General features: G+C 35.9%; 1 protein-coding gene and 1 pseudogene across 1 annotated transcript in view; one reads left to right on the forward strand and one right to left on the reverse strand.

The window, feature by feature from the left end:
- LOC143260964 (uncharacterized) overlaps positions 1–26323 on the reverse strand; it is a 178326-nt gene that overhangs the window by 133089 nt on the left and 18914 nt on the right. The window contains exon 3 of the mRNA XM_076527602.1: positions 21358–21507. Within this exon, the coding sequence (XP_076383717.1) occupies positions 21358–21507 (150 nt within the window). The remainder of the gene's footprint in view (positions 1–21357; positions 21508–26323) is intronic.
- LOC143260950 (histone-lysine N-methyltransferase SETMAR pseudogene) lies at positions 10021–11014 on the forward strand (annotated as a pseudogene).

A 26323-nucleotide genomic window follows, 5' to 3' on the forward strand; every position in this document is an offset into this window, starting at 1 on the left:
TCGTGTGTGTGTGTGTGTTTTTAATTAATTATGAAAGCATCTGCTCCATCTTGATCAGCATTATATATTTCTTTTCATTATTTTTTCATTATTATATATCTTTTTGGTGTCATAATATTAATAGTAAAGATATGTGTATGTATTTACAGTGTAAAACGATTCAAAAGAACGATTACAAACAACGATATTAATTGCTACAATTTATATATCACTAATTATTAATATCACCAATAATAACTCTTGAGGCTAAAAATTAATAATACTGGTATAATAAATTGCAATAACACAAAATGATCTGTTTCGGTGTGAGTCAGATCAATAAAACCGCGAAACTACAAATGTACGTGACAAAAAATTCGTACATTTCTTTTTTTGAGTGAGGAAACGGATGCCAGTTTGTTTCTTCTTTCGATGTAACGATATTCTTCTATCCTTTTGCCGTCTTTCATTATTGCGTATTCCAGTCAACCATTTTTGTCATATATGTATAAAATCGGCATTCTAGCGATCATCAACAAATTTCATTCTCGAATTTATATCTTGTAATTTCATATTTACAATTTTCTGAAAAAAGAACTTCCATCTAGACCATTTGAGAATCGTAACACTTATATGGAAACATTCACGTCACGTTGTTAACTCGCTATTAAATAGGACAACGCCTTTAGAAATATGAGGACGAGGAATCCATTATTCTAATCAGCTCCCAAATACGTTCAAAGGTGCTTCAAAATATTTTGGACCGAACGCCAACTGAATTTCCTAAATAGTTTTGTGCCCGTTGCATCACTTTAAATTTCCATTCGAGTACTGGTTTCGTGCTGGCGCCTTCAGTTTCCACTAAATAAATGCATTCGAATAAATAATGATAACGATTTATCGATGTTGATGCTTTCAATTTGGCCTACTCTCTTTGATTCCACCGGTTGAACGGCCCGATCGGTTTGATGGACGACGATTTTGGTTAACGGTACCGCGATAGCCGCGTTCTTCTTAAACGGGGAAAAGAAACGAAGAAGACGATACGAAAAACAGGAGGAACGAGAAGAACGCTTGATATAAACTCGCGTGCCGAAGGAGAATGTACGGCACAAGTTATACAGTTACTTAATTGCCCAGCGTCTCGCTCGTCCCACATGTAAGACCGCCTTCACGTTTCGTCGACCTTCCCGGCCAATATCTTTTTTTCGGGATCGCGTTTCAAGGTTACCATGTTCCCGGCCTGCTAAGACTCGTTGGTTGTTTACAGGCAAGACCGGAGCTGGGAAAATTTCATTTGAAATGAGCATTAAGAAGCAACTGCTTGAAATAATGCATTCAATGAATTTAATAATTCATTCAAATAATTTCACGATTATATCAAATAAAACTGTCCGACAAAATCAAACTTTTTTTCTGGGTTCCTATAGCCACTATGAAATTCTTGTAGAGCTTCACTCCCTGAACAAGAATCCGAAAACCGAATTGCTCCATCGCCCTCAGTTTTTTAACTAAACGAACTTTTGTAAAAACCCAAAATTTTCGACAAAAATGAGGTATTGCATGAAAAGTACAAACGTTAAAAAGTTCTAATTGGTGTTAAAAGATAGAGGAGAGTTTCCCGAATATAGTGGCATGCAATTTATGAATTGTTTTTGGTCCTAAATAGCAATGAATTGATGTCAAAGTTTAAAAAAGTGTCGACGTGCGCAGTTTCTCCAAAATATTTTTGTATTTTTACGAAAAGTTTTTTGTTCGACACGAAAACTCTACCCAGGATCGGATTCTGTAGACATTTCTGAAGAAGAAACGGCTCGGTAAAAGTGTCGGAACGATATACATTTCGAGTAGGTCGAGAAAATGTTCGACGGCAACATGTACACGACGTTTTGTCGCCATGAGCTTCGCTGCTCGCTTCTCTTTGTCCGACAGGGCCGAAGCTACGCGTAATCAACACCGATGGAGGGATCCAATGGAGCACCCACTTTTCGTAAATAATATTTGAATTTTTTTTAGTACTTCAATGTTCAGTTTTTTTTTTACATATTTCTGTGGATAATAATCACCAAACTGTGATATATTTCAGACAAAAAATCACACCAGAGTATTTGGAGTTGGTAACGAAAGTATTCTAACACTAGTATAATTTTGACTCTACGCCATATAATTAAATAAATATTTAAATATATATTTAACGAAATGTTTCAAGAAGTTTAACGTTTTGAAAATGATTATTTATTCATGATCGAATTATCGTTATAATTTAAATGATAACTGTATACATGATATACTTGTAATTCGAACAAATTCAGAATAAAATGAATATTTTTTGTTCATTATTTTTCTTTTATTATTTCTCCATTTTTAATTTATGATTCACATTTTGGTGCTTATTATCCATAAAAATATGTAAAAGAAGACAGCACATTGAAGTACTAAAAAAAATGGCACGCCCCACACGCTAAGTGGGTGCCCCATTGGATCCCTCCATCGGTGTTGATTACCCATAGCCTCGGCCCTGTCGGACAGAGAGAAGCGAGCAGCGAAGCACATGGCGGCAAAATATCATGTACATGTTGACGACGAACATTTTCTCGACCTACTCAAAATGTACATCGTTCTGACACTTTTACCGGGCCGTTTCTTCTTTAGAAATGTCTACAGAATCCGATCCTGGGTAGAGTTTTCGTGCCGAACAAAAAACTTTTCGTAAAAATACAAAAATATTTCGGAGAAACTGCGCACGTCGACACTTTTTTAAACTTTGACATCAATTCATTGCTATTTAGGATCAAAAACAATTCATAAATTGCATGCCACTATATTCGGGAAACTCTCCTCTATCTTTTAACACCAATTAGAACTTTCTAACGTTTGTACTTTTCATGCAATACCTCATTTTTGTCGAAAATTTTGGGTTTTTACAAAAGTTCGTTTAGTTAAAAAACTGAGTGTGATGACGCAATTCGGTTTTCGGATTCTTGTTCAGGGAGTGAAGCTCTACAAGAATTTCATAGTGGCTATAGGAACCCAGAAAAAAAATTTGATTTTGTCGGACAGTGTTATCTGCATCTGCCACACCATCACAGTATGGCTGAAATGTTGACTCCTGCCTACGCATTTGTTTCCATGATCAGACCTACCATTTCAACAGTGACTCTTCAGCTTGTACGGTCAACTGTTGATTAAAGTCAGGAAATCTGGATGTACCGGAAATCCTCACTTCGTCTTGAGTAACCTAGCGCATATTTTTATTTTGTACATTACACTGCTTCACCAGATGGCCCTCTTTTTGCGTAATAAGCTCAAGAATTGATCAATGGTTACAAAGATACAAATATTTAAATTTTCATAAGAAATTTAAAAGTTTTCACGAAGCTTGCCAACGTCGTCCGGATGGATATAATGTTGCCCCCCAAAATTCTGTATATGAGAGACTCCTGCTTCATTAAGATCCACTTTTAATGAATGAAACTGGAGATAAGAGTCTAATAAACATATCCTATTATTAGAAGCCCTGCAAGCAATTTTAATATTTATCGGATTCATAATTTTGTTAATGGCATATATGTCGTTCTTAATAGAGACCTCGTGGGCTGTGTCCATTATTATTGTTTGTTTCTTAGATAGAAAATGTTCTTTGCTTATGATACTAACATGCTGTCATAGGAGAATTCTACACCTTTGGATCGGTGAAGATTTGCATAAAAGAGTTGCTCCAAAATTGCACTTGAGCATGATTTTTAAGGTCACATTTTTTTTGTTATTTCATTATACATATATTACTCATCAGCAGGAACAATATTCTCAAAGGAACCATCACATAAGCTACAGTTCTCATAAAAAATAATAAGAATGTCACATTGATATTATAGGTTATACTATAGGTGGTCCACTTAAATAAGGTCACCTAAATATCTTCTCTAATTGCGGGGGTACAACACAATTTTTATATGCTATTTTAACGGTTCGGAAAAAACATCGTATTGCGAAAATATTTTTTTGCCTATAATTATATAATTTTTTTTATTGCATCCTGTAGCTGATAACCTTGACATGATATATTTGTTACAGTTTCATAAAATTAAGTTTGAAATAAATTGAAAAAATTATAAGAATTTTCTATCGGTTTCTCACTTTTGTTTAATTTTTTGTATTTTTAGATGTCCTAATACCTTTGGAGTGGGGGGGGGGGAGTGTAAGTATATGACCGTCACTGTAAAAAATCCTGCCTTCACACTGCTAGTTGCGTTACAATTTCTATTAATATGTGCCGACACCATTTGGTAAATGAATTGGCATGACAATTGGTTTTTGAGTCATTCGACCCAATCGACGCATAAGATTATACTAGTTACAAAGCGCTGGTAACGTCGAGTAACTGGTAACTCTCATATATGTAGAAATAAGTAGAGGAACTATTTTATTTAGACTGTAGAACGTCTGAAGAATATTTACTAATTTTTCGGAGCCGAAATACTAAGTAGTTTAACCGTGACAGCCATTTTAATTATTAATTGAGCCGATTACAGTGAAGATTAACAATAAGAAATCCCATCAAACTCACGCAGAAAATATTTTTGTTTCAATAATTCCATATCTAAACAGAATTCAACGAACGTTTCACAAAGCTAATTCCCTCACCATACCGGCGCGGCGGCGGTTAGGCTTTCACGCGAAGCTTCATGTTTGGGTCCTTATGTATACAAACATTTTGAACTAAAATTTTGTTATTATTATCATCATTATTATTACTACTATTATTATTACTATTATTGTTACTATTATTTTACCGTACTTTTTTTAAATAAACGGCTGACAGCATCAAGTGTCAAACGATCAAGTTGGGCCTCGAGCTCTGGGTCCGAAAAATTCGGATGTGGTACGACGAGGGTTAAACAAAAAAGGTGTATCAGAAGTGATAATAAAGGAGAGAAGTGTAGAGTCTTAAGAAATGGGTCCATGAAAATAAATTGTATGTTAGACCTATCCCTCTGTCACGCTTTTGATTGAGCAATTATCCGCAATTTTAAATCAGTTTTATATAGTTTAAGTTAATAGGTGAAACAAGAGTTCAACGTAAAATTGTAACAAGGATAATCACTAGTTAGTTTCGATTTGAGAACGTGTGTAATAAGTAAATAATAAAATGTCTCTGTTCAATGGAATAGATACAACTCATTGTGGTACTGTATTCCACCGCGCGATGTCGCAAAAAATAATATTATTTATATTAATGAGATCTACGGAGATGACACAGTTTAATTTGGCTGGTTTATACACACCGTGTTACGAGGGTTTTTCTATGGTAATTCGTGATGTTTATACTTTGTTAACTGTAATTTTTAGTTGCAGATTTAAGAAGTTTCTGTTTCAGATGTTAAGTTTATCTTTTTCATATTTTACTGTTCTTTATTCGACCATCCAGTAAAATATTTCAAAATGCTGGCTATAATTATAATAAATGACAAAATCTGTAAAAAATTATAAGGACAAAAGTTAACTCGTCGCTCGTGTTCGAATCGTTTTTACGTCGTAACAACGGCAATGTACAGTAAATTCTTCCTAATTGATGTTCAAATTGTCCACAAAAATGGACAATTTGGGAAAAGGAGTTACGATTATTCGAGCCTTGCAGCTCGTTTTTATAGATGTTGACAATTCGTGACTATAAAAATGAACCGCAAGGATCGAATAATCGTATCTGCTCTTCCCAAATTGTCCATTTTTGTGGACAATCTGGGCGTCAATTAGAGAGACATTACTGTACCGCAATTTTTAAAATCTTTCGGGTTGTAAAGCCGATGACGCTGAACGACGGAACTGATTGGTATCGCTGTTCGTCTAATTAAAGAGAAACAGCTGTTTTGGCGAGTCTTAACCTTGAAGACTGAATTTGGAGCACTATAAAACGGACTCAACTCGATGATCTAAGGTTCAAAGATTACGATAGATGGTTGATTAGAAGATTAGCGTAAGCTGGAGTCGACTAGAACTGACTGAAGCAGACTAAGACTGACTGCGATTCTTAGATAGATTTGAAGCAGACTGATGCAGATTGATTTCAGGCGAATTGGTTTCGGGTTTTTATACTCTTCGAAGACAGGGAACTAGAAACTGATTGGCTAGTAACGAGATGGAAAGGGAAGTAAAAAAAGTGACGCAGCGCGCAGTGCCGCGGGTGACTGCTATAAATCGAAAATATGCTGCCGATGAGGCGTGCAGTACTTGGAAGTGTAGAGATTACTTTATTGTTAGAAAGAAGACGACTCTAAGGCGTACGAAATGTTGGGTTTTTAAGTGAATATATAAAACTACATCTTTTTTCAAAAGCTGTTTATTTTTCTCTTTTCCCAACGAGATTTTAATGCATTGATGCCTGTCTTAAGGAATTATGATATGGAATTGTTCAGACTGTCTTCATTTTCATACTGTTTAGCCCGTAAAGACTGCTCTAAATGTTTAAAGAAATGAAAGTCGGTTGGCGATAGATCCGGCGAATAAGCAGGGAGCTGCCAAATTTCATATTTTAATTAATTTAATTTCGCAATTGTTTTGTACGACGTACGCGGTCGCACGTTGCCGTAGAGAAGTATTGGGCCATGCCGGTTAACAAGTCGATGGGCATATAATTCTCAATTTTTCATTTATTTCATCAATGTACTGGCAGTACTTTTCGGCTGTAATTGTCTCCCCAGTTCGAAGGAATGAATAGTGAATTACTCCGGTCACATTCGTTTCCACCAATGCTTTCAGAACATCATTTTTCACAGACGTTTTGGGTCTTCCACGCGGTTCATTTTATAGGTAAAAATCATCAGACAGAAAATTTTCAAACCAATGCTGCACTTTTCGATCGTTAACAGTATTCTCCCCAAAACGCCTGGTTTATATCGCGTGCAGATTTTGCAACATTATTACCAAGTTGATACTCATAAAAAAATTACACACACACACACACACACACACAAATATCGGTTGAATTCATATCCTTACGAAATTCAAAACAAATAGCAAAATAGAACACTTTTGAGAATATTTTCTTTGTTGAAATATGACGTTGGCAATGGGCAGTACGACCATAAACGAGGCTATGCCAAAAACAAAAGCATAACGAAAACGTTCACATGTAAAGAAAATCCGACATTTCATATGCACTAACCTAATAAAAGACTGAAATGAAGAAGGCGATGGCTCTACGAAATTGAATACTTAACAATCGTGACTTTTTCTCAATCGCATGCCGTTCGTTGAAGGAAAATGAATGAAATTGTGTGTAACAATGAAATTGTCTCGCTAAGCCAGAGGGAATTCCTCGAAATTTAAGCTATATTAAAATTTGAACAAAGAAGTAATTCGCTCCGAAGAAAGTCGGACAGAAGAAGAGCGAAAATTCCGTTGAGGAACGGAACACGAATAGTAAATAAAAAATGATCGAATAGTTTCATTCGAATTCAATTAAATGGCCTTTATCATATCTAATGCGATGATCTTTTTTAGAATTCAGGGATGTATTGCTGACTGCGCAAGCATTTATTTTTTCATAGCTGTGGCTTTGAAACTTCGTCGATTATTATCTGTCATGCTCTTTACGAAGTGGCTTTGAATCCACAGATGCAAGATAAATTGCGTGCAGAAATTAAGGAATTCAGTACAAGAAACAATGATTTAAATGAAATGAAATATTTAGACAAAGTTCTTAAAAGTGCGTATACATATACTTTCATTGTTAACGTAAATATTAGGTAATGTCATAATCTCGGTAGAATTTTTTGATAAAATTTCGGCGAAGACTATGCAAAGTCATTTATTTAATTAATGATATATGATCATTATCTCCAAAAATTATTCTTCATCTAATTTCAGAACTACTGCTTGAATTAATTTAAGGGCAATTGTGAAATACGGAGAATTATTAGTAAAAAATACAGCAAAAAATATAGATTATGCAGCGATTTAATATAATGATGCATATAATTATTACAGTGATGCACGATTAAATCAACACGAAATTTATGCGGTTAAATTTACAAGATTCAGCTTCACTTTTCTCAGAAGCCTCATATCTCAGTCGACAAGGATAGAGATTGTTTATGGTGAAAATAAAAGAGACAATATAGCTGATATTCTTCTGATTAAATTAAGCTCAAACACGATGTAAATCAAATTAAGTTTATCTACGAGTTTTTTTTATTATAGATTAATTATTCCGATTTACAATGTGTTTGTATTCATTTTACTCAGAAGGGTCAGAACTATCTGTTGATGCTACAATTATAAAAGTAACGCAATCAACTACTAAAACTGAAATTTTCTTGATCGTACGTTCATTTGTTGCTGTTCACTGAGTCCGTTTAATATCGGAACCTTGAGCATCGTTGCTCAACACACCACTAACATTTATTCCGCTTTCGCTCGTTACATCTATTCTCTTGCATTGTCTATCTATGCTCGAACAGTTCGAGGGATAAGGTGCCCATACGCGAGAATTTGCACGTTAACTTGCGAATAGATGTATATTTAACCGTGCAGTACTGTATTAATGTAATGATCAGATACGGAATGATCTAGAAGTTGGTCCAATTCTATCGTAAACATGATGTCATCATCTACTATCTTCCACGAAAATAATCGACCACCTTAAATTGAAACCTTAAAACGGAATCAATCTTTTAAAATAGAACCAAATGTTTAAATGTTTTTGAGATATTAGAAGGACTAGTTTATTCGACAATGTCAAAAATAATATTTTCAGAAATCGTAATTGGCTAGAACGACAGAAAAAAATGTCTACATTAATTAAAAGAAAATTTATACTTGTCACGTCTTAGGAATTTTCGACCCCTGCGTAGCGGCTGAAACTTTAAACGATTTTTTAGAGATTTTTGACGATCTGGTGAAAAAATATTTTATACAATAATGGATCAGTATTTACTGCTCTAAAAATGTGAATACAAAAAATTTGAAAATAAATCATTTTTTGGAAGAATGAAGAATACCAGAATTTTTTAAACGTTAATACATATATTTGACTTCATAATATTCTAGCTACTGTGGATACCGATTCATATACAGTCCACGACAAAAAGGTGGCACACTTTAAAAATAAGTGATTTTTATTTAATATTACAATTAAGGTTTTGTTTTCATACAAAAAACTGTAAACACCACTGTAAACATACATAAATGAAATAGTATTAAATTCTACCAGTCCAAGCAATTTTATTTAAAAAAAGAAGAAATTTTATGGGAACATGATGCGACAAAATGATAGCATATTTAACTAAAAATAATGTATAGCAATAAATCAACGAAGGATATTTTTTCCCTTTTTTATTATTACGCTATAAAACCCCTTCTAGGTTATTAGCAGTATGCATATTATTGTGCATACTAACAGTACAGAGAATAAATTGACATAGTTTTGATACATTTATATATGACATTTATATGATATACAATAATTTACAATGCGAAACATGTTTTTGTATTTATAACTAGAACTTAGGATTACTGTTGACTTGCTAATCATCATTTGTCTATTCTAGACCATACATGACTTACAAAGTATGTACAGTAATGTCTCTCTATTTGACACTCAGATTCTCCACAAAAATGGACAATTTTTAGAAGAGGAGATACGGTTGTTCGAGACTTGTGGCTCGTTTTTTATGGTTACTGATTGTCAAGAACTATAAAAATGAGCTGCAAGGCTCGAATAATCGTATCTCCTCTTCCAAAATTGTCCATTTTTGGGCACAATCTGAGAGTCAATTAGGAAAACATTACTGTACTCGGTACAAATTAATTAGAGACAGGAACTGGTTTTTTAGAAATTTATGAATATATAGGTCGTCAAGAATGAAACTTGTAGTTTACAGTTTTGCCAACTTTAACAGCTTGGTATTTGACAGTGCCTTAATATTTTTCTATGCTGTTTTTTTTGTGTTAAGGAGCTACACATATTGCCGGTAAAAGGAAATTATCCTAAGCTCTAAAAAATATTATTAATTTTTTAAAAAAACTGTTGTTTTTTTGATAATGGATCGGTCGGAAATTCGTGCTGTAATCAAGTATGAGTTCTTACGTGGAACTACGGCATCGCAGACCGCGCGAAACATAAATGGTGTATTTGGTTCTAGTGTAACTACGCAGCAAACAGTATCAAAATGGTTTGTCAAATTTCGGAGTGGTAACTTTGACCTCACAAATGATCCACGCGGTCGCCCAGAATCAAAGGTCAATAATGACGTACTAAAAGTCACCGTTGACTCTGATCCATCTCAAAGTGCTTATGAATTATCATTAAAGTTCGGTGTAAGCAAACAAACAATATTAACTCATTTAGCTCAAATCGGGAAAGTGAAAAAGTTAGATAAGTGGGTTCCTCATGAACTGAACGAAAACCAGAAACAAAAGCGTTTGGAAGCTTGTTTGATGTTGCTTTCTCGCCACAAATCTGATCCATTTTTGAATCGAATAATCACTTGTGATGAGAAATGGATTCAATACGACAATCGCAAGCGTTCAGCGCAGTGGTTAGACAAGAACGAATCTCCAAAACATACTCCAAAGCGTAGTATTCATGAGAAGAAGTTGATGGTCAGTGTTTGGTGGACTAGTGCAGGTGTAATTCATTACGAGTTCATGAAACCAGGCTCATCGATCACAGCAGAAATATACTGTAAGCAACTAGACAAAAAATGATGCTAGAACTTAAAAAAAAACAGCCTAGATTGGTCAACAGATCGACTCCTATCTTACTGCAAGATAACGCCAGACCTCACACTGCACAAATGACTTCATCATCCTTCTTCATCATCCTCCATACTCACCATATCTAGCTCCCACAGACTACCATTTCTTTCGTAATTTTAAAATTTATTAAAATTTCAATTCCGATAATGCAGTAAAATTTGCCTTCCAGGAATTCATAGACTCTCGTACATCAGGTTTTTATACCACCGGGCTGAACATCCTGCCGCTTAAATGGCAACAATGTGTTGATAATTTGGGCGCATACTTTGATGAGTAAAATCGTTTCTTGTGTTTATAAATTATCAGCAAACTTTGCCTATTTTTCTACAAATTTCATACTTGACGACCTGTCAGACTACATTGTCGCAGTCCGGAGGAATAACTGAGAGTCGTTCGTGGTTATCCGTTTATTCGTTACCGTTCAAGAGTCAACGTTCGATCGAATCTTTTAGCTGGGCCTAGTCGTCCGTAATTCAACTGTCTGAACATATGGCAGACGAAGATCCTTGGCGACCGCGGGTTGGCTGCCGTTGATGTCCCCGTATCTCCAGCACGCCAGGGGTGGTGCGGCGTCCGTCTCGCTGTGACCGCCACATCACCCTCCCGCCCTTGGTGGAATCAAGATTGCGGGGTCGCTCTTAACATTAACTTATTGCTACACGCTATTTACAGGCAAAGTATTAGGGGGACCGGAAAGTTATGTCGTTTACATTACATTCAAACAGATAAATATGCGCAGAAACGACTGTTCCGTCACGTAGAACCTCCCGCAGACCTCTCTCGTGAAGGGTTTATGGCACGGACCAGCGTGGGTCATCTGAGGAGACGGAGACCTTTTTGGCAGCTGCCGAACATCCGGGCAGTGTCTCCGTCTTTTCTAATGATCGCGACGTGTCATAAATCCTAAAGGCCCGAAAAAACCTCCCTCAAAACACTTGAGATTTTTGAACGTGTCTTGGGAAAGTTAGTCCCAACCGTCGCGGGGATGACATCTCAAGGCCCGGAGGACCTCCCCAACCACGCAATTACGTGTCGCACCCCTCTTCAAGACAAGGCCCGTGCAGGACGGTACGAGAGGGTGGTGACGAAACGTTCGGAGGACGCTGATTGGGAAATCGTAATTTTCGAGAAAACCAATCAGCGCATCCAGGCATGGAGGTGGAGGTTCCTTCAAGAATCTCAAGTGGGGAAAAGGGCATAAAAAACGCGAGCAGTCGAGGCGATATATATTCAGTCGTAATTCAATCCGAGTAGTGGTTCAAGAGTGGTTCGGTAGTTTTCAAGCAATATTATTATACATTCTCGATAACGGAGTCTCACCCGTGCGTCGAACAGTCTCAATCGTTCGGAGACTCACTCGTCGCAACCGGAGACTCATTCGACTCAGGAATTCAATCGATCATTCACTCAAAATCGGTCAATCGGACCGATAACCATTACAAAACCGACGCGTCTTCAGATAAGTGAAGCCCGGGCCTTACAACCCCGGCAGGGTTGACGTTCGATCCCCGCGCGTCAAAAAGGCGTCGTAAAACCACGGCGCTACAACGACATTACTTTACGGTCCCCCTAATATGTACATCTTGGCTAGACCTCATAATGCTCGTTAGGTTTACCGCAAATATAGATTAAGTAATTTTAAAAAAATGTTATTATATTGAAACAAGCAATTTTTTAACCTAGAAAATGCGATTTAAGAGAAAGAAAAAATTACGATATATACCTAAATATTCATGCATGTTTCCACATTGTTGAAATACACATCTTAAATTTTCAGCAAGAACTCAACCAGAAATGCTTGCTCTTACTAAAAATAATCAAGTATGATTTCCTTTACAATAGTAAAATGACCTTTCCGAGTGAGAAAATGGGAGGGATACCTGCCAAGATTCCTAAAACAATGCATTCATACCTCAGGTAGTCGATACGGGTAACGGTATGGATCAGGCGCTGCGGTACAGAGGAAGCTAATGGTAAGCAAAATTTAAAGATATGATGTATTATGTTATATATTATAGGAAGCAATACATCGACGTTCTTAATATATATTTAAAAAATTGTATTCTTGTTTAAAATAGTAGTCCCATATGGTGACATCAACCCTACGATAATGGCATTCTCATTTCACAGTATGCGTGAATGCAAGGTTATATTTTTAAAAATTTTAAATTAATATGTGCAGTCGCGCGTAACCGCTCCTGATTGGTCGAGTCACCGAAGCGTGAAGCGTGACCACGACTATATATGCCACAAATTCTGACAAATGGTTCATTCGACGTCTTGGATCTACATCAGCAATATGGAGAACTTCAGAACTTTCCTTGATGTGATTGGAGTGCTCGACCCTACCAAGGTGGATTTTATTTCTGAACTTCCGCCGGAGGTGTCGCAGTTAATCCTACGCATGTTGGATCCTCGGTCTCTGCTTTGCGCTGCTAGAGTGTCAGGTAAGTGGCTGAATGTCTGCAAGGATGATCCTATCCTGAGACGAACCGCGAGACACTATAAACAGCGCATAATGCAGAGACGACGAGAACGTTTTCCTGCGGCAGCTGTTGAAGAACCAAGGACGACGGTACGGAGGGCAGTTCCAGTTCCTGCACAGGTGAGAGTAGTTGCACCTCATGTACAAGCTCGGCCAGGTTCGAGAAATTCGACGCGTGGCAGATCCATTAGAATGTAATTTTTTGTATTAATAAATTATTTAACTTGACGTGCTTCTTCCAGCAAATAATTATTATTATGTTTTAGTTAAGTATGTGTAATATAACTTCTAATTTTTTTATGTATCTTGACCAGCTTCTTTAATAGTAGCAATATTTTCTTAGTTTTAACATAGCACAACTAATAAGTTGTATCTTGTATATTGTATCTTGACAAGCTTCTGAAAAAGTAGCAAGTTTTTCTCTAATTAGTTTTACTACGATGTAACTAAGAATAATTTAATAGAATAATACGTTATATTTGACGATCTTTGCAGCTAATGCGAGTAAAGTTCAACTATAATAGATTTCTACAGGATGTCCTAAAAATGTCTCGCAACAAGGAAATTGGGGATAGTCGAGGTCATTTGAATTAACTTTTTCCTCAGCAAAAATTCAATCTGCAGTTTTCTTTACGAGTTATTAACGAAAAACCAATGAGAGGCGAACGCGCGAATTGCAACGTGGTCGATCACTCGAGCACAATATGCTCCGACCGCGGAACTTGACAGAAGAAGGAGCGCACCGTGTCGCGTTCGAATCAATGAACAAGTCACGGAGCTTTAACTTTCTGATTTCTTTTTTACCATGTGACAATGATAATTTTAAGAAAAACTCCGTTTATCCTTGTTTCAGAATGCCTGAAGAATATTTACTACTTTTTTAGACCCGAAATAGTAAGTAGTTTATATATATTATGTGACAGCCGTTTAAATCTTCTTAAATGCACACGACACCTTACGACGTCGACTGTAGGTTACTTAGCAAGTGTTTGATGCTACTTGACGAATTAATTACAATTAGGAATTTGAAAAACGCGTTACGTACGCTTATTTCGATCGCAGACATTCTGAAATTGAAGATCAGCAACGTCACAGATTTTAAACATAGCACCTCAAGCGTTGCTGCAAACGCCGTTGCTGGCGGAAACAGCAGCGGCAATGCGACGGAGGTGAAGACAAACACTCTACTGGCCAGAGCCAAAGAAATCGCTCTGGCCTTTAATGCCGGCAAAACTGTAAGTATATGCAGTATATACATGTACAATAAAATGTATATTTATAATATTATTATAAATAATATTATATATATTATTATTATATATAATATATTATTATTATATATAATATATTATTATTATTAATACAAAATTCTACTTCTATGTTACAGTCGAGTATGAAGACCGATTGGCCAAATTGACTCGGGGGACGATAAAGCCCTCGAGGGTGGATTTAGTGGCTGCCAACGTAAGTAAATGTAAAATAATAAATGAAAAATACTTTCGGCGTAAAATAATAAATAGTAATAGTAATAGATACTTTTACGTTACAGAGAGAACTAAAAAAATTAATGAAGGCGGACATATAATTCAATGTGCCTAAAAGGCGAAGAAAAATGTAATATATAGCAATTCAGAATCGGAAACAGATTTAATCGAAAAATCTAATTACACGAATTGTGATATAACAACATGGACGAAAAAGCATTTTGTACCAAAAATTGATCGATATAGTTCAAAACGTTCGGGAATCGCCAAACAAATGCCCAGATCATCCAAAATCATCGATTCCTTTGAATCATTTATATCTGAAGAGTTCGACATAACCTTGACATAACCTATCACTCGAAAAGTACTCGAGCATGGATGATTATCTACGGAGTGATGTTTTTAGAAGAATAATGACCAGAGACCGTTACTTTCTGCTATTACGAATGATACATTTCTCGCACGAACCTGGACACATTGGTAAACCGTCTAACAAAAATAAGAAACATAGTTGATATGCTGCGAAAATTTTTCAATGCAGCATTTCAGCCTTACCAAGAACTTTGTATAGACGAAAGTTTACTTTTATACAAAGGCCGCCTATCTCTTTCAAACAATATAATCCGACAAAAAAAAATAGATTCGGTATAAAGCCGTGTATTCTTTGCGATTGCAAAACCGATTCTGTGCCAGTCATAATAGTTTATACTGGATCATCTATACTTCCGGATCGTGATATCAAGGGAATTGGAAAGTCTGGAGCAATCGTCTTAGCACTTTTGAAGCCGTATTTAGAAAAACGTGGATAACTTCTATTCGAGTCCTGCATTATTTAACTTATTATACGGTAATCGTATTAAATGCATGCGGAACTGTAAGAAGAAGACGACAAAGAATACCAAAGATGGAAGATCAATTGAAAAAAGCAGAATTTTTCTTCGAAAATTCTGTTTGAGATGGATGGACAAGAAAGAAGTTTCTATATTTCGACTATGCATACTACAGATTTTATGTCAGTATCCAAACTGTGGAGGAAAACAGATTATGCAAAAGCCTATATGTGTTGTTGATTATAATAATTCGATGGATGTAGTAGATAAAGTGGATATGCTCAGAAATAGTGTCAATTTCACTCGTAAATGAAAGGAACGTAACCATATCTATGGCAAAGTTTCAATTGCAATTGATAAAACAAATAATTGATAAGCATCATCACATGGTTATACCAATAAAATCAAAGAAGAAAGATTAATGATCCCATGAGATTATATATAACGGAGAAGCATTTTCCCTCACTGTATAATATATCAACAGGAAGGAAACCAGAGCCGAAGGTATGTAGTTTGCAGTAAAAGTGACAAAAAAATCGGAATCAAAATATGAATGCAAAGATTGCAACGTTAGTTTATGTATAGATCCATGTTTTAAAATATTGGGTTTGGGAAAAAATTCGTGGCGTTTTCCCGATAGATGTCGTCAATTGTTAATAACTCACGAACAACTTTTGCAACAATACCATTAAACGCTTCATTTAAAGGTGACACATTGAACGTTATTTTGGGTGTATAAACATCGTGGTGGTGCAGTACTTTGAAAATTGTTGGCGTTTGAAAATGGAGAGAAATAATGAGAGATTTTGCTATGTTTTACAATATTATTACGACAAAGGGAAGAACGCTGCGCAGGCTTGTGAAAAAATTTGTACTGTGTATGGTGAAGGTACATTATCAAAAACAGCTGCGCGGAAATGGATCGCTCGCTTTTGTTCTGGTAATTTTGATGATTTCTCTGACTATCACTTGTTCCGATCTCTACAGAACTCTCTCAATGAAATTAAACTGGCTTCAAAAGAAGCCTGTGAAAACCACTTGATTCGGTTTTTTAACCAGAAACCGCAGAAGTTCTTCACCGATGGCATCATCATTCTACCCGAAAAATGGCGAAACATTGTCGATAATAATGGAGCATATTTGGTTTAAATAAATTCATTTTCACAACATAAGTGTTGAGGACTCATCAGATGGATGACGGAGATCCTCTGAATATTGCACTTGGTGCCGACTACCTCGAAGGACCACCCACTGTAGTGGGACTATTTGTAACGCGCAACCTAACCGTTACGCGTATCTCACTATGTGTTCTGTTCTGTTCTGTCTGTCTTCTGTACTTTCTGTCTATCTGAAGTTGTTCGTCTATCGCTCTAAGACTGTTCTGTCTGTACTCTGAGAATGTTCTGTCTGTCTGTACTCTCTGTATGTTCTGTGTGTCTAAGCGTGTTCTGTGTTGTAAGAATGTTCTGTGTATCTAAGAGTGTTCTGTCTATCTGTCTATCTGTACTCTAAGACTGTTCTGTCTGTCTGTACTGTTGAGAATGTTCTGTCGTTGTTCTGTCTTCTGTGCTTTCTGTCTATCTGTCTGTCTTCTAAGGTTGTTCTGTGCTCTAGAGGACCGGAGTCATGTCTCATATCACCTCGGTCCTCCCTACTTCTCTTAACCTAGGGTGGGCGGCAAGGAATTACGGTCCAATCACTGCAATCCCAAATCCAGCGAGACTGCCCCAAAACGGTGGGCCGGGAGTTAGGAGGGAGAGTGACAAAATCTGCTCCTGCGAGACCTCCCGCGCTGATGGGCCTACGTGCCCGAACAATGCCAGACCCAACCGTCATTGACTGTACCGTAATCAAGGACCAGGAGACGTTATGACGATGCCACATGTGCCCGGGAACGGCCCGGGACAGACCCATACCGTCCGGGTACCCAAGCACATGGCCCCTGCCATAAATCAGGGCCCCTTGGCCCTAACAATAAGAAATCCAGTTGAATTTTACTAACAAAACGCCACGAAGATCAAATAACGCCCAGATCAAATATATCACACCCAATCATATTATTAGGGGTACCGAAAAGTAATGTCGTTTCTGCGCATGTCAATATTCGTTTGTCATTTATCAGCTCATTGTGTACTTCGAAGTCGTGCCAAAGACATTTTAAGGTTCGTAGGTCTGCGGTAATTTCAATTGTTGCTTCCAAACAGCAAAATTCCCTATTGCAGACACGGAGTCAAGACCGTGTTCCAACACGCTGGTTGATCCAACGGCGGACCCTTGACGGTGTGATTTTCCATCATCTGGCATAAGCTTAATTCAGCTTCGTCCAGCTCATATATCTTCAGTGTTCCAGGGACATCACCTCGTACAGATATTCTTCGACTGGTAAACTGTGTTTGATTGCAGGAGCCACGAATGTTGTGAACCACCATGTCATCAACTTCCACAAGAGGTTTCGCGCCACCCCTTTTTTAGGCCTCTTAACAGGGCTTCATCTCAGTCCGGTTTAAGCAGTCACAGTTACTGCATAAAGATCTTCACCTTCGTGGTGACGGGCTAGTCATCCCAAGGGGTCGAAGAATCGTGCAACTCTGGAAAGTACTGCATGTTTTGTAAATATTTTTTCTTCTACGCTCACCTCGTATTGGAAATGGAACACATCTTGTCGAGGTAGCCAGTGTAGATTCGGCATTTTCTGCAGTACAGAATGCAATCCAGATCCGTCAAGAACGTCAAATATGCCTCTGGTTATATTCACAACCTCTTGTTTTCATAACGAAAATCATCCGTCATCTTTCAGCCAAAGACTCTCCCTTGCATGTCATCACTTAGCCATGGCCCCTTCTTCTCATCATCGAACGTAGGCTCGAATAGCATAACTTCGCTGATATTTTCATTCCAACGACAAACGTACACACCTTTGACATTGCCTTTAATATTTTATATGTTAAGAATCGGTTTTGGTGTTGTTTAATGGGTAAGTATCATTGGGGTATTTCTAATGGGTAGGTATCATTTTAATTTGAAAAATCTGACCAATATATTAAACAAATTTTCGTATATAAAAAATTAGAAATAAAAAAGTTGATTCATCACTTTTATTCTATCATTACAATGTATTCATAGTAATGTACGCCGGCATGCTAGCTGCTACCTTTCCAGGTAGTTAAGTTCAACCCGAGCGAACTTCGTCCTATCTTTCTCTCACGAGGTGCCGTGAGATTCGATGAATCATGCCTTAGCACAACGTAGTATTCTTATACCCGCATGTTTCGATACCAACTAAAAGCACCTATTGAAGAAAGTACTGTACACCTCAAAATAGTTAGAAAATACAGTTAATTTACTAATTTACTACTAATTAATACTTCTAATTAATTTACTTCTCATTAATATTTGGATATTTTGAGAAGAATAAATATTTTATAGAAGTTGTGAAAAATTGCGATCTTAAAGTTTGTCGCAAAATGTGAGAATCTAAAGTACTTTTAAATTTTATCGAGACAATGATTACAGACGTAAGGCCCGAATAATACATGATTACGAAAACGACCGTGTATACCGTACAGATTAAAAATCTATCCAAGCATTACACGAAAAAAGTAAAAAAGGGGGGGGGGCAATCCATTACGCGTCTTACAATTTATTACAAAATAGATTTTAAAAAACACACATTAGCATAATAAACTAAACAAAATCCATATTTAATATATGTATATGTGCATACAAGGGTCGACCAATTCGGTAGGCAGAGCCACGCAGCTAAAGCCAGGCAGCAAGGCCAAGCCAATGCAAATGAGCCTTAAGGATTTCTTTTTAATCCTACTATTATATTCTACTCTATTTGAAAGAGGCGGTTCCAGAAATTGAATTTTCATTTTTTTTGTATAGAAATATGGTAAAAGAAATAAGTGAAAAGCTGGAGGAGGTGCGTATAAGTGCGGAGGAAGGCAACACCTCCGGCGTTGCAGCAAACGCCGTTTCAAACAACGCCGTTGTTGCAAACGCCGTTGGTGCTGCTGTAAGCAGCAGTGGCAATACGGAGACGCTTGACGATATGCTAAAAAAGACAGCGAGAAATCGCTGTGGCCTACAATTGCGGCAAAGCTGTAAATATATGCAATATATGTGTATAATAAAATGTATATTTATATTATATATACTTCTAATTCTGCTTTTATGTTACAGTCGCAGTAGAAGAGTATTTTAGGGAAGTTAGCTCGGGGACCGCAAAGCCAACGATAGTCAATATGGTGGCTGCCAATGTAAGTAAATGTAAAATAATAAATGAAAAGTACTTATATATATATAATATAATATATAATAATATGTATAATAATAAATTGTAATAATATATACTTTTACGTTACAGAGAGAGCTAAAAAAATTAATGAAACAAACTATATATGGCCCCCAAAAAAGGGGGCTTCGAAAAAAAGATTGAGGAGGACGAGGAAATTACTTCCGACTTAGTGCAGTCAATGCAGCGACAATTGCAAAAAAGCTGTAATTTAAATAAAAAGTAACCCTACGAAGTATTAATAGTCTTCATATTATTATTAAGTGTACGAAGACTTTTGTGACCCGATATTTGCACCATATAATAAATATGCTCTATTTACTTAAAGAAAAAAGGTTCATTTTTATTTACTGCTATACACTTTTGAAGACTAAGTAATGTTCTTTAGTTATACGTAGACACATTCCAAAAGAACGTTATGAAAATACAGTAAATTCTCCGTAATTGATGCTTAAATTATGCACAAAAATAGACAATTTAGGAAGAGGAGATACGATTATTCGAGCCTCGCGGCTCATTTTTACAGTTACCGATTGTCAACAATTATAAAAACGAGGTGCAAAATTCGAATAATCGCATCTCCTCTTTCTAAATTGTCCATTTTTGTGTACACAATTCGAGCGTCAATTAAGAAGAATTTACTATACTAAATTTATTAGTTACTATTAGTTACTAAATTTCTTTCTGGTGTATGAACACTTTTGTGGGCAAGTGTATGTCTACCAAGCAAACATTTGAAATGTAAAAACATTCATTCTTGGATAAATTAACTTTTCAGAGATTTTAAGCGCTAATTTTAATGCGCTAAATAGATATTATATAACAAATGTAGGACTAAAGAATAAAGTTAGAATGAGTTTGTTTCATTGATTCATTGTTACACATACAATAATTAATAATTATGTATAATACATGATTTTTTAGTCAAAATGTTAAATGGTCAGAATGAAAAGCGAAGTAAAATCAAGTCGGTACGGAACGTGTTAAATGTTCTTTGGTTGATGATTTCACTTATTTTTGCTATTACCATGATGACCGAAATATAATTTCTATCATCGTTTATAACTAGTGGCAACAAACAAAATTTTTGCTTAATTGTATTTGTTATTTCTAAACAGAGATTGAAATCTTTTAATCGTGTGGTTTTAATAATTACGATTGTATTACAGATATTTTTTGAGAAAAATTTTTAAGATAGCTGTTATTTTGGTTACCAACATTTGCTTGCAACGCAATAAAAAATCAAGTACTATGTCAGTAACTGCGCGTATTCTGATCAGGGACTCGGATCTATCGAATCATTCGATTTACAATCGTAAAATACGAATATTTCTCTGGTTTTCTTTTATGCTAAAATAGCAATCGCGAAAACATATAAATTAATTGACGTTGCGTTTCAGAATTAATAGTTGTTCGGAAACCACGTGCACGCACCAATCGTGTTTCCGGTCGGAAAATTTATTATGTAGAATCTACGAAGCGCTCATTCAATGAATGAATTGAAAACAAGAGTCTCGTACTTACATATGCAGCACACGCCGAAACCGAGCGCACATGGTCCGTGGGACTTCCCCCGTTGAATGCGGCACTCATACGTATTCTTGCATACACCTCGCCGTCGTTTGTCCTGCGACAGGCACTCTTCTTCCACGGGAGTGGGAAAGAAATTTAGAACTGCAAAGAGATGTAAATAAGTGCTCGAAGATAACAGAATGCAATGGGGTTACTACATCTAAACATACACGAAGAGATTTTCTAAACGTAAAAATTTTAAGACCGCGAGAGAGAGAGAGAGAGAGAGAGAGAGAGAGAGAGAGAGAGCGAGAGAGAGAGAGCGAGAGAGCGAGAGAGCGAGAGAGCGAGAGAGCGAGAGAGCGAGAGAGCGAGAGAGCGAGAGAGCGAGAGAGCGAGAGAGCGAGAGAGCGAGCGAGAGAGAGAGAGCGAGAGCGAGAGCGAGAGAGAGAGAGAGCGAGAGAGAGCGAGGGAGAGAGAGTCGAAATGAGAGAATAAATAACTAAACTACCGTAACTTGCTTCCCGTTGACGACCGCTGTTGCCGATTCAACATAACGAATTCTTTCCGATCATGCAGCGCAACGAGCTGCCACTCACGAGATTACCAAAAATCTTTGTTTCATTCTCTCCTTCGTAAATCGCCGTTCTGCTACTACATATTACTCTCGCTTGCTACGTGCAATATGCAGGGTGACCCAATTTAAATCGATCCAGTCAAATATTTTCGAAACCGTCGATGATACTTCGGGAACAAAGTCCCAATTCTTTGGCAAGGGAGCGTCTGGCAGCTTGCCTTATTCAAACATACATTGTCTCAATCAGCAACCTGAGACACCCGATAGCCGGAAGACCCAACGTGGTCTCCAACCGTTGTCCGCCGCCAGGTGTTATTATACGTTCACTCTTGAGGCCACGTGCATCTCCAGACTCTATCGTAAATCGGTCAAAAATCCTAGTTCGGTAATTCTTACCGAACTTCTCCATCTCCCTCTCCCTCTCCCTCCCTCACCTATCTCTCTATCTCTCTATCTCTCTATCTCTCTATCTCTCTATCTCTCTATCTCTCTATCTCTCTATCTCTCTATCTCTCTATCTCTCTATCTCTCTATCTCTCTATCTCTCTCTATCTCTCTCTATCTCTCTCTCTCTCTCTCCAGTAAAAATTGCTTTGAATTCAGAAAAGATGTAATTTTTAAAGGAATACTTATATCATTGTATAAATACCCTACTATCGTTCATGTAATCTTATTATCTGACAGTTTGCACCAAAAATTTTAGGAATAACCATACGTTTAAAAGAGGAATTGAAAAATATATTCCACAAAGAATTAATTGCAAATTGTTACTTCAACTTCATACATTTAATTTAGGAAATGTCTGAATATTCCTGTAATGTGGAAACTAGACAAAACAACTGTTAATATTTATCATCTATAATAAATCATTTTTTAATGTACATACTAAATAAGAAACAATTTAACGGATATATACGGCATGCAAATAGAAACAATATTGCATGCCTTTTCTTTTGTAAATTGTGGTTCTAAACTATTTTAAGATACAAAATGTTAACCAGCCCACGACTAATCGTCGTTTGTTGAATAGCAGTCAATTTTTCTGTGCAAGACCCAAACAATTAATAAGTCGCATGTCGCTTGATTTCCTTAGTCATGACAAGATTCTCGAAATTATTGGGTGCAAAACGTGCAGTCCTGTGTGTAATAAAGATAGTAGCAATAGTTTTTCGCGAATATCTCGGAAACTAAGGTATTCCGTTAATTATGGCTAAAGAAAAAGTTGTTCAGATTCGTATTCCTAACAACACATCCAAAAATCAACATAATCATCCTATATTGGTATATTAGATAAGGTTAAAGTACCTATTATGAAACACCGTTCAACTGTGACCTCTTCTTGAGATAGTAGCGCACACAATATAATAAGAAAATAGGTAAAAATTCTACCCTTATTTTTGAACATCGTTCTTTATAAATTCACTTACATAAATATTGCAATTTAACAATCAACTGTAAAAAGAAAAGTGTTTTTTCGAATGCGAATGGTTCTAAACAAAGACATACTGATCCATATTGTGTACTTCTCGCTTTTCTTTTCATTATCCCAATTTATGAAACACTGGTACATGGTACGAAAGCGGTGTTAATAGGTACACGCTCGTCCTTCGCTGTTTTATTCGTATTGGATAAATATTTTTGAATATTTCACTCGTTTATACTAGTATGGATAATGGAACGTTATCGGTTAACACTTAACACCAAAGTCAAGTTATAAACGTAAAAGGATTTTGAAAACTACATATTTCTCACGCTTCCTCAAATCGAAAGTGTCAAAAATCGTGGCAAAATGCGATTTTTGAAATCTTTAATTGTTTACAGCTCCTAACAAAATCAACCGATTTTGTTCGTACACCTTTTAAAACGCAATGACATTTTTAAAACTGGACTAAATGACTTGAATTTTTTTAGTTGCTGAGGGACTAGTATAACTAGACAATGACCAAAATGATTTTTTAAAATTTTGCTATTCATTGAAATGACAAAAAAATGAAAAATCGTTTGTTTTTTAACTTTTTATCTGAACCTATAATGAAAATTTAAAAAATGTCTCATAAATCTCGGGAACTCATGTGCATGCTGAAAATGTTATCAAAATCGGTTGACATTGTTACAACAAATAAAACATGGCAAGAATTGCAGTTTTGTCACGATTTAGACCAAGAAGAATTAGTTTACAATTTTTTAAATCTTTCAACGCCTGTAGCTCGTCTTTCGGTTAACCGATTTTTAACCCGCATTTTTTTAAATTTTCGTTATAGGCTTCTATAAAAAGGTTAAAAAGCGAGATTCTTTTACATTTTTTGTCATTCCAAGTAATAGCAAAATTTAAAAGAAAGCATTTTAGTCATCGTCTAGTAGAGTCTATCATCTACAAGAATTCAAATTGCTTAGTCCAGTTTTAAAAAAGTTATTGCGTTTTAAACGGTATACGAACACATTTGTGGGCCATTGTATGTCGATGTGTCGGTGGCTAGATCAAACTTGAACGAAGTGTTTATTGTTTATACCGGTGGTTAGGTCATGTTCGACAGAACCGTCGAATGTTTACTCTGAAGAAAGGAATTTATTTACTTCGGAGCAGGAGAATTCACTCTGGATCTCCGAAGAGAAAGGAACGAACGTATTGAGAATCGATATATTGTACATACAGTGTAAATAATAAAAGATTCACTTGTTATTCGAAACATTAATTAGTCGAAACATATATCTTACAGAGACACATTTTTCAAACTTTTCTTATAGGCTCAGATAAAAAAAGTTAAAAATGAAAGTAAGCAATGACAAAATTTTAAAAAAGCATTTATGATCTAGAACAGACTGATCCCTCTATCATCTAAAAAAAATTCAAGTCATCTAGTCCAGTTCTGAAAATGTTATTCCGTTTTAAACAGTGTCCCAATATTTTCATTATCGACTGAATGTGTTCCTTCTAGTCATAGTAGATAAACGAAGTCTCACCCTTGAGTGGCTTTTAATGCTTTATTTCATCGCAGACATTACTAAGATTACGTCCCAGATTTCAAAAGTACGCAGTTCTATCAGTTGCGTGATTTTTTTTTATTCCATGCAATAACCCTATACAGGATATAATTAAATTACGTAACAATATGCACAAAAATAAGTGTAACAAATTACGTTAAAACAAAATATATAAATGAACAATATGGATAACAGAGGTTAAATTGCAGGTTAAAGTTAATCGTTAAGATTAAATTTCTTCATTTAAGAATAAGGTAGATAAATATCGTCGAAACATTATTAAAGATTTTAAACGTTTCCGCTTTTTCGTTCACACGAAATAAGAAACACCCGGTTGAGAGTAATTCCAATTTAATAGAGTTTGCAAAGTATCAATACGAATGAGAGGAGAATGCGATATGTATCTGCTAGCAGCGCTTTTGTAATTCATGAATATTATAATTAACATTGCATGAATCTTCTACTCGCATACAGAGAGAGAGTGTATCATTTAACACTCCATGTGGTAAAATCGTATTCTACCCAGATTAATAAACATGGGTAATGAATAAACAATTAAAGGAGTAATTAATTCGTGAATTTTCAATATTTTCCACGAAGAATTATTCCAATGCTTTCCTTTGTTGTACAACTCAAAGGAACACGCATTACACAAGTCTATAGCAAAATAAAAAGATATTGTATAGTATAGTAGGAATAAAAAATTGCATGCCCAATAATAGCTATTATTCGTACTCTATCGTACTTATATTAAGAAGAATTCAAAAATTCGTTATCTGCATTTTCTTTATAAATTAGTCTGCAGATTTCGTGCATTTATTAAAAAAATGACTAGAAAAAATGTTATAGTTTAAGGACACATTAGACAAATTTAAGAACGTTGCCACCTTCTCCTCGATTTATGAAAATTATAAAAAGAAATAATACATTTTTATTTCATTTTGCTTTCATACAATTGAGTAAAAAAATTTTTACTTTGCATAAAGATCAGCAGGTTATATATTTATAATATAATACTGTAACAATTGTTCTGAGAGAAATGGCGTATCTAACATTGTTTCAAATAGAAAGGAATGTTAATTTTTTGTTATCACACTGTGTTCTCTTAAATTGAAGAAGTTAATTCATTCAAACTGATAATAATAAATAACGGAAATAATAATAAATACTGTTTTATAAAATCTTGAAAATGATGTCTTTAAACTTGTAAACGTTCTCTCAATTTCTAACGTGTTTCTATACTGCCATGCTCTTCGTTAATCGATGAACCTGTCTTTCTAGTATGCATTTCTAAACGTCAGAATGCAACATGTCATTTCCTAAGCATGGAAATGCTCAGCAAACACTGTACAAACTTTTCCTAATTACGATTGCATACACTTCAACATCGACGACAAAGTAAGTTACAGAACTGTAAGA

Source organism: Megalopta genalis, unplaced genomic scaffold (assembly GCF_051020955.1).
Source record: "Megalopta genalis isolate 19385.01 unplaced genomic scaffold, iyMegGena1_principal scaffold0026, whole genome shotgun sequence".
Taxonomy (NCBI): domain Eukaryota; kingdom Metazoa; phylum Arthropoda; class Insecta; order Hymenoptera; family Halictidae; genus Megalopta; species Megalopta genalis.